Source organism: Rutidosis leptorrhynchoides, chromosome 7 (assembly GCF_046630445.1).
Source record: "Rutidosis leptorrhynchoides isolate AG116_Rl617_1_P2 chromosome 7, CSIRO_AGI_Rlap_v1, whole genome shotgun sequence".
Classification (NCBI taxonomy): Eukaryota; Viridiplantae; Streptophyta; class Magnoliopsida; order Asterales; family Asteraceae; genus Rutidosis; species Rutidosis leptorrhynchoides.
Genome location: NC_092339.1, coordinates 33390616 through 33401483, shown reverse-complemented (window position 1 = coordinate 33401483; position 10868 = coordinate 33390616). Strand labels below are relative to the sequence as shown.

Below are 10868 nucleotides of genomic sequence, written 5' to 3'. Positions count from 1 at the left end.
TTGTGTGATGTTGTAGCCTACTTGATTCTCCTCCTGATGTTGGTGTCACTTCATTAGGTGTAGTGGTTGGAGTATGTGGAGAGTGCGGAGATGGTGTACTAGAAGGTTCTTGAACTTCTAGATATTCTTCGTTCTTTGCAGTACTCTAGAATGGATAAGGGAGAAAGTCGTAGTTCTCCTCTTCGGGAACATTCCAATCCCATGTTGCTTCTTCATCGAACACCACGTCTCGACTTGAGATTACTTTACCATTCTTGGGATTGTATAGCTTGTAACCCTTCGAACTTGAGTCATAACCCACGAATATGAGTTTCTCGCTTTTATCATCGAGCTTCGTCCTCTTCTGATGTGGCACATGAGCATATGCCACACTTCCGAACACTCGAAGGTGTGAGATGTCGGGCTTCCTTCCACTCCAAGCTTCAATGGGCGTTTTGTTCTTGACACTTCTAGTGGGCGAGCGATTTGATAGATAGATCGCACAGTCCACTGCCTCAGCCCAAAACTCCTTAGGCATCCTTTTGCTCTTTAACATACTCTGGGCCATATCAAGAATGGTCCTATTTTTTCTTTCCGCAACACCATTTTGTTGAGGTGAATACGGAAGAGTTAGAGGACGTCGTAACCCGTTGTTGTCGCAAAATTTCTTGAATTCCTTGGATGTGAACTCTCCTCCACGATCGGATCTCAACGCCTTTATGGTGAGACCACTTTGATTCTCCACAAATGCTTTAAACTTCTTGAACATTCCAAAAGCTTCCGACTTCTCTTTTAGAAAATAGACCCATGTCTTTCGACTAAAATCATCAATGAATAGAATAAAATATCTATTTTTACCAAAAGACGGTGGGCTGATGGGTCCACACACATCCGTGTGAATAAGTTCTAGAGGTTTCTTCGCTCTACTAGAAGCTTCTGTTGGAAAACTGTTTCGAAAGTGCTTTCCTAGAAGGCATCCCTCACATATTTGATCCGGATAATTAATTGGAGGCAAACCCTTCACCATTCCTTTACTTGATAATAATTTTAAGCCTCCAAAATTTAAGTGCCCGTATCTCATGTGCCAAAGCCAAGAATTATCTTTGAAACATGCTTTTAAACATCTTGGAATGTCATGTTGAATATTTAGCATGAACATCCTATTCGTTGACATTGGCACCTTAGCAATCAAACCTCCTTTTTTGTCTCTTAAAGAAAGGGTACGATTTATCATGTGAATATCATAGCCTTTCTCCAAGAGTTGTCCAATACTCGGTATATTCGTCTTCATATTGGGCACATAATACACGTTAGAGATAAATTGATGCCTTCCATTTTTCAAGCGGATGAGAATCTTACCTTTGCCTTTAACCGGGACTTTAGAGGAATCTCCGAAGGTGATATTTCCACTAATTACCTCGTCTAACTCCACAAACATGTTTTTGTCACCGCACATATGGTTGCTTGCACCCGTGTCGAGATACCACAAATTTGATTCTCCGTTATCTTCACCTTTGCATGCTAGTAACAAAGTGTTTTTCACGGCTTCGGTATCTTCTTGCACTAAATTTGCTCTTTCTTGCACGTAATTGTTTGACTTCTCGCATTCCGAAGCATAGTGGTCAAATTTATGACAATTATAGCATTTGGTTTGAGAATTGTCATACCTTGGCCTTCTACTTGTGTAGCCTCTCCCGCGACCTCTTGTCGGGTGAAAATTTTGACTTCTTTCTTCATTTATGTAAGAACTATAACCTCCACGTTTGATATATCCTTGTCCTCGTCCTCGGCCACGTACTTGACCACGACCTCGTTGACTCGTTTGATGAGTCTTTTCACTGCTCTCTTCCTTGAAAGACAGTTTTGCTTGTAAAGCTTGCTCCAATGGCTCCTTATTATTCTTATTAAACCTCTCGTCATGGGCTTGTAGTGAACCCATGAGTTCATCGATAGTCATTGATTCTAGATCTTTAGATTCTTCGATGGCTACGACTATATAGTCGAATTTTGAATCTAATGATCTAAGAATCTTCTCAATGACTCTTACATCACTTAGAGTTTCACCATTCCTCTTTAATTGATTGACAATCGCCAAGACTCTTGTAAAATAATTGAAAATTGATTCTGAGTCTTTCTTATTTAAGGATTCGAACTCACCTCGTAGTGTTTGTAGTCGAACCTTTTTCACCTTTTCAATTCCCTTGTGAGAATTCTCCAAGATCTCCCATGCTTTCTTGGCGGTGGTTGCACTTGCAATTTTCTCAAAAGCTCCATCATCTACACTTTGTTGGATGATGGAAAGAGCCTTTTGATCGTTCGTCTTCATTAATTTTTTCTCCTTGCCGAGAGGACCTTTTTCTGCAGGTTCCTCATAGCCTTCCTCCACAATCTCCCATAAGTCTTGTCCACCTAGGAAGGTCTTCATTTGGATGCTCCATCGATCATAATTATCCTTTGTGAGGCGAGGAAACGTGATGACATTGTTGGCCATCATCTTGTTGAACCAAGCTCTTGATACCAATTTGTTAGAAATAGGAGGTTATGTATATTATTTGTGGAAGAGAGGATTGATGATTTAGAAGTTTGATTGATCTTGAAGGCTTTGTTTATTACTTGATTTGCTTATTGAATTGCTTTGTTGCTTGATTACAAATGAGATTTGAATCCATCTATTTATACTACACCATGGACTAGTCTAGAATACTTCATCATCTAATATCTAGATATTTCCTAAGTATTCTCATGATAATTCTAGACTTAGATATTTTACAAGATTATTCTACATACATTCTACACATTTTCACTACTACATATTACAAGAAGTTTCTACATAATGGGCTATAATCTTGATCCAAAATATTTGTATACTTGCAAGCCCAAATCCAAAACAAATAGCCCAAATTAAGTTTAGTTTTCAACAGTAGCAGCATGTGTACATGATGGGTGGATGAAGGTGGTTTAATAGTTGATTGAAAACAGTAAAGACTAATATTATATCGTTGATTTTAGAGGGTGTGCCGGGTTGCTAGAAATGATAAGAATGAAGATGGTGGCCGAGACGTGTGATGGAGGAGGAGGTTGTTTGTCGATGGTGGAAGGTTTCGATGGTTGTTGCTCACGAAACAAAGTTGTAATTGTGGTGATGGTTTGTTGATCCGAACATGAGTATGAACAACAATTCAAACTAAGATGATGGGTTGTGGGTTTTATGATGGTGAGTTTGAGAAGATGATAACAATCTACACACTAAAACAAGTGGGTTTGATCCTACATGTAATGCATATATCATTCTATATATAATATTGATATGTTAGGTGTTAAAGTGGTAATATAAAGATAGAGAAATGGAACGGTTAATATCTTTTATCAAGTGGGTGTAGTGGGTGTGGGATCATGGTGGTGATTCTATCTGTCTATATATGTATGTATATCAGAGAATAGATAAATAGAAAAGAAAACAATAATTGAAGTCAATTAATTCAATTAGGAATCAATTAAACACAGTATGTTTATATTTTAGGATTCATGAATTCACGGACTAATAATAATAATAATATAATAATTTTAATGAATCAGGAACGTGCAAGTTGTTAGTCACATCCAATTATTCTACCCACAGTTTTTCTTACCGTATTATTTCGTACTCCGTTATTAATCATTGGCGTAAAAAAAAAGTCTTGAAAAAAATCTCAAATTTTTAGATTAACTATATTTATTTATTTTGGTTATTATGGTATAAAATTTGATCATAAATTATTAAATAAAAAATTACATTAATTATTCACTCCCAACCCCCAAGTAAAATATAAAAAGTTTTAAAATTTGACAAACAACTTCTAAACATATTATTAATAAGCCTAAAATTTATAAAACTCATTTTCGTATCACCGTTTATTTTAAAATTAAATAAGTTCGATTTTAACTTGCTTAATATCAATCAGAACATCAACCGAGTACTACAATCATTTAATATTTATTTTTAATATACTTTATATATATATATATATATATATATATATATATATATATTTTAAATAATTATTATTATAATATCCTATTTTTATTTTATTAATTTTTTAAAAACAAAAAATAATAAAAACTACATATAATACTTCAAATTATATTTTGAATTATTGTTTATATATGCATACACACATATCTATTTACAATTAATTGTTCGTGAATCGTCGAGAGCAGTCGAATGTCAATTGAATATATGAAACAGTTCAAACTTTTTGAAACACAACATTACAGACTTTGCTTATCGTGTCGAAATCATATAAGAATTAAGTTTAAATTTAGTCGGAAATTTTTGGGTCGTCACACCGAAAGTCCTAATGTATATGCATATATACTGGAAAGAATTTTCAAACTTCTGTTAAAAGAGGATTTTGATTCGTGGTTGTACTCAATGCAATTATGTTTGTTTTTTTAACATATGGTTCCATCTACAACATTAAGTACAAGCATTCATGAGTACAAGTGTACAACATATTAAGTTTTTTTTTTTAAAGACAAACTCACACACATCATTACACGAATTAATCACGAATTATATATACAAATTGTCCTAAGCAGGACTCGAACTCTCAACCTTCTGGTTGAAAAGGCTATCTCGATACCGCTGGGCCAATGACCCTTTGGTACAACATATTAAGTTAAATCATTATTGATAATTAGCCTTTAATTGAAAATTTTAAACCAAAGTGGATCTATGCAAGGGGTGTTCATTGGACAACTTCTCAACAACTCAAAATGAAACAACTACTAAAATCAAGCCTATTGTGAACCAACTCGTGTCATTATACAAGTCGTTCATTACATTCATAAATCATGACCAGGTACCTATTTTCTATGCAGAACCTATAGTTGTAATTTATGTACATATCTTTGGTCATAGCCTCATAGGACATGGCATAGGTTTTATGGCTTGAAAAGTTAACTTAAGTTACCCAATTTGACAATCAAGATAACCCCCAATTTGCCTAAGTTCAAAGGATTCCAATTTTATTTTTGCGCAAGAAAAGGATTACGTGTTTAAAACTTTTAAAATTGGGGTAATATTCGTCAAATTCATTAACGATCGTTAGTTAAAAATACACGACTGGTCCCTGAAGTTTCTTAAAAGATTGCAACAAACATCCTTTTGTCATTAATTTTTTCGAAAAGCAAGATATATTAAACACGAAGCCTCAAAAAGATGAGGCAATACAATTACAAGAGTTCAACGAGAAGAATAACAACGAAAGCAACACGAGAGAATCACGAAAGAAAACAGTACAAAGAGCACGAATACAAGTTGCGGAGGAAGCAACTAGCTAAATACAAATATTAAACAAAACACGACCAAGGATCCGAAATCCATAGAAGCCAATCCATCTTTCGATTCCGCATTCGCCCCGAAATCCACTCGAATGATTTAAGTTGAATCTCCATCAAACCCGTAGAACCACACCAACTAGAATTAGAGAAGACTTTCTTGTTACGATTACTCCAAATTAAGTAAGCGCAAGTTCATTCGATTGCTTGCCACATTTTTGACCAAAGAGGGTTTAAAACTCGATTGCAATTGCCTTTAAATGATTCGCCTAAACTTAGATTAGAGACCGGACCTAAACCCCACCAATTGTAAACTCGAGCCCATACATCCATCGCGTGCCGACAAAAATTAAGGATATGTTCAATGGTTTCCACAACATCATCACACAACGGGCATCTAACAGAATCAAGGTCAATACCTCTTTTGTCTAATTCGGCACGAACCGGGATCCGTCTTTTTAGTACCCGCCATATGAAGATGGAGACTTTAATCGGCACCAAATTGCTTAGCCGAATTCATATGAATAACCTTTAGAGAACATTAGATTATATTTGCATACCAACAATTGAGATTCATTTCTAAATAGCATTTGACATTAATTTTGACTATTAACTTGTTGGCTGGATTTAATGAGTCGATAGTGAATCAAATATTATAAAATAATAAATAATAATGCAAATGTCATAACACTATCAAGTTGTTGCTGGAAAATTGTACATCAAACAACAACAACAACAACAACAACAACAAAACCCAATACCACATAAGTGGTGTATGGGGGAGGTGAGATGTAGACAATCCTTTCCCTATTTGAGAATAAAGACAAGTCATTTCTCCACTCAGAGTGAAAACACTCTCAAAAGTAGAGAAAATCATCCCTCTCTATATTCGACGAATAGAGAGATTGCTTCCGAGTGGACCTCCGGCCAATAAGTAGGAAATTGTACATCAAAATTTCTCCACTCAGATTGATTGCTTCCGAGTGCTTCCGAGTGAAAACACTCTCAAAATTGTACATCAAAGGGACTAGATAAAGTACCTAAAAAAAGGATTTACATTTTATGAATCTGATGCATTAATACATCTTGATAGAGGCCTCAACGAATAAAAAAATCCACCTTCTGTATTTTTCTGGATTTGGAGATTTAGAGAAAATCTTGGAAATGTGTTTAAATAGAAAGCTTGATAATCACTTGATGAACATTTCTTCAAAATTTGAGCCTTTGATTCATAGTATTCATCGAGATCCAAAAAAATTTTAATTTCAAAAAAATTTCACTGAAATCGAATTATTGCTCGATTTTTGTTGTGTTTTTGGAGAATCTGAGAATGGAAAGTTGTTTAACGGGTTTAAATGCAACTTTTTGCAAATTTTCATGCATTTTCATGGTGATTTGAGTGGTTTTCCATGGCCACCGTCATCCACCACCACACAATCACCGCCGACCGCCGCTACGAAGGCTGATGATGAAGAAGATGAAGGTCTCCAGCAGGTAATATGAAGATGGTGATTAAGAGGATGAGTGGTGAAATTTTCAACAAACTTTAGGGACCAAACGTGTATTTTTACTAACGATTGTTAATGAATTTGACGAAAATTACTCAATATTAAAAAATTTTGAACACGTAATCCTTTTTTCTTGCGCAAAAAATAAAATTGGAATCCTTTTTGAGCTTAAATAAAATTGGAATCCTTTTTGAGCTTAAGCAAATTAAGAGTTAACTTGATTGTCAAATTGGATAACTTAGATTACGCTAACATTTGCATTTTCATTAAATATTTTTCTAAACTTTTTGGAGATAAAAAACAAAGACAAAGTTAGTTGGTAGCACAGTTATATCACTTGAATCCTTTATGAAAATTGCACCAAAATGACAAAATAGGGGCTCCTATTACTCTAACATGACCAAGCCCCCCCAAAATGACAAAATAGGGGCTCCTATTACTCTAACATGACCAAGCCCACTATAGAGTTCTCATTGAATCTGCTACACTTATAGTCGCAAAGCTCACATGCTTAAAAAGGTCTTCACACCCTTATAAGACATATTTCATTTCCCTCTCCGATCGATGTGGGATGGATGTTACAGAAATCATTAAACCAATATTGTATTACGCTATAAACCTTAATCAGTTGACTATTATACAAGTTGGAGTCTTAAAATAATACAGTGCTTATTGTCTTTTGTCTTGAGTTGTTTTGTCAAATAATGATTCTTTTGTATAGAGAAGATATGTTCTTCAAAATTACATAGTTGTCTCTTGATAGTTGTTAGAAGACATGCAATAACATTGGTATCATCTACCTACCAGTTTAAATATCGGTCAAATACCTTATTAAAATCAAATGTCTAGTATTAGTAATTGAATAGTGCCATAGTAGCACCTTTCACTTGTATAGTTGTGACTGCTTCCAAAGCAAAATATAAAGTGGGGTACAATCAGTTGGGAGAAGATGACCCGTGTGGAGAAATCTCAACCGTTGATTTGCGACTCTAGCAAGATCTCAACTCAAACACACGTGCTGCCTTGTTTACTTTACCTCCTTTTTATCCTTGATTCCATGCATGAATTTCTCCATCTTCCACCAAATTTAGCCTCTTCATTCTCTCTACATATAACATATATATACTATTATATGCATACAGATACAGATAATTACACATGCTTATAGAGTTATAGAAATATATCATATATATATATATATATATATATATATATATATATATATATATATATATATATATGCACATGAGTGTGAATGTAAACCACTTATTTCTTTTTAATTTCTGGAAAGAGAAATTAAACAGTAGCTAATCGCCATCATTAGCAACAAAGGTAACCGACCCATCATCTCTCAATTTTTTTATGTAACTTCAAATCTCAACTAACTAAACAGCTTCTACTCAAAAGTAGCTTATAAATCTTGTTCTTGAAGAAAAATATGATGAAATCTGACATGATTTCTTTGTTTTTCACCTAATAAGTTAGACTTTTATGCTCCGTTGGTCCCTATTATACCCCATTTTGCTAACAACGTCCCTTGATTATTAATTTGACATTTAGAATCCTTTATTTATCAAAAATTTGCAATCGGCGTTCTTTGAGGGACGCTGTTAGCAAAATGGGGTATATTGCAAATTTGCAATCAGCGTCCATCCGAGGGACACTGATTGCAAAATATTGATAAACAAAGGATTCTAAAGACCAAATTAATAATCAAAGGACGATACTAGCAAAATGGAGTATAATACAGGGACCAACGAAGCAAAAAAGTCCCTAAATTAAGTTTGAAACTTTTTGTATACCCACTTAAGATTTATGCTTTTGATCTTGTTTGCTAATCTGGGCATCCCACAATTTACAATTTTAGTGTGAAATATTATAAGTTAGGTTTTTTTTTTTCATGAACTTGATGGAAGATATTGATCAAAATTGATGAAACAAATGTGTAAATTTTGTAACAAGAGCGAAGATCATTAGGCGGTCACATCATGAGGTCTCATATGATCAACTCTATCGATGGTCGTCATCATCATGGTTATAACCAGCATCAAGTGAATATCAAAAGTTGTTCAAGTGTTCTTGATAAACTTTGTAAAGTATGTGGAAAAGGATTTCAGTCTTGTAAAGCTTTGTTTGGGCACATGAAGTGTCACTCAATCAAGCTTTCAAACAACAAAAACAAGAATATTGCAAGTTTTAATCAACATACTCGGACGGGTGATTCAGATAATGAGAATTCGGATGTGAAAAATTGTCAACTGAAGAGATCAAGATCAAGAAGCAGAAGCAGAAGAAACAAAAGGTATATGGTTGTTAGTACAACTGGATTAACAACTGCTTCATCTTCAACCTCTATGGATGTTAATGATAATAATCAAATTAGTTGCAATGATGCTTCAGCTAGCATGGTGTCCGAAATTGAACAAGAGCAAGAAGCAGAGGTTGCTATATCTTTGATGATGCTTTCAAGAGAATTAGGTGAATGGGGATATGAAACTGGGCCATCTGAGAAGTGTAATTCCTCTGTTTTTGTAAACGTGAGAAGCTGAGGGTATAGAAACTATTAAGAATTGTTCAAAGATGGAGAAATTAGCACAAACTCGAGTTAATATTGATTTTATTGGAGAATCTAAGATGGGTATGATCAAAAATTTCAAACTTGATTTGGGTATTGGTGAATTTATGGATTCAAACAAGAGAAAGTTTGATTGTGTTGCTTGTAACAAGAGTTTTCATTCATTTCAAGCACTTGGTGGCCATAAAGCAAGTCACAAAAAAGCTAAAGAGAGATTTCGACTCGATAATTGAAAACAAAAACAAAATCAAACACAAACCCAATTCAGATCATGCGTTGACAATCAATGGGTTTGATCCGAAAACGTCCGATGATCACCAGGAATCATCAAGTTTCAATCTTGGTGTTGGTTGTATAAAGAAAAAAGCAGTAGCATTGGGAGCACATGAGTGTCCAATTTGTTTAAAGATGTTTTCATCAGGGCAAGCCTTAGGTGGTCACAAAAGGTCCCACTTAATTTCAGAAACTAGATCGAATCGAGAAAGGTGCAAAAATGTGATCAAGAAACCTGATGAACTAGTTCACGAAACTCGTCCCGTGTTTCTTGATCTCAACATGTCTCCTGAAGAAGAGATGAACATAAGCAGTAGTACCACAGAGTACAAGTCATACTACTGGGACGAGAACGATCAGTGGCGGAACTTGGAGTCAACCACAGATGGAGAGAAATCAATGACAGAGAGTAAACACTAAAAAAAACCTTATTTTTTGGTATAAAAAATTTTTTATTTTACAATCCGGACGGGACTGGTACCCCTCCGGATATAACTAAGTACCGCCCCTGGGGACGATAGTAGTGATGACTATATTTATGAATCAAGACTACTTGGTTTGCTCTCAACGAACCAATAGTAGTTATAAAAGATCCACTTAAAGATTGTACATTTATTCATTATTTCTATACTTCGACACACACTTCATATGCAAAGTCTAGAATTTATGATTTTTTGTTATTATATACTTCATACTTGCATTGGTTTCAAGTATAAAGTTCCAAGATTCCTTGTTAACTTGTTTGAGTTAGCTAAGAACCGAAGTTGTAGTATTTAAAGGCGAATGTTATATTCATCTAACTTGCTCAAAATAAGAAAATTTAGCTTAACATTGTTTAGAATACGAACAAGTTGAATGTTGATATGTATGTATAAGTTCTACTATATGATTATGCAGTATGATATTTATTTGTAATTAAGAGATTGTTATCTCTACGTGTCGAATGACTATATGTTGAATAATTTCTACAAACAAGTTTAAACACGTTATGATATGATTTGTTGCTAACACGAAAGGTGAGATGTTGTCAATTTGTTATACGGAGTATATGACTTTAAGGGGGCGTTTGGTTGGTGGGATTTGAAGGGATTTGCATTTCAAATCCCATGAAATCTCATGTTTGGTTGGACGATTTGCATTCCAAATACCATGAAATCCCATAGATGAAGGATTTGAAAATCCTTTGTATATATGAGGGATTTGAAATCCCATAT

The 10868-nt window shown here is 34.5% G+C and overlaps 1 protein-coding gene across 1 annotated transcript; it reads left to right on the top strand.

Annotated features, from left to right (window-relative positions):
• Positions 1–8773: 8773 nt before the first annotated feature.
• On the top strand, positions 8774–10223 carry LOC139859092 (uncharacterized). Its single transcript, XM_071847902.1, has 2 exons — positions 8774–9343; positions 9460–10223. Exons 1-2 carry the CDS (start codon positions 8795–8797, stop codon positions 10072–10074), a joined length of 1164 nt encoding a protein of 387 aa, XP_071704003.1. The 5' UTR covers positions 8774–8794; the 3' UTR covers positions 10075–10223.
• The last annotated feature ends 645 nt before the right edge of the window (positions 10224–10868 follow it).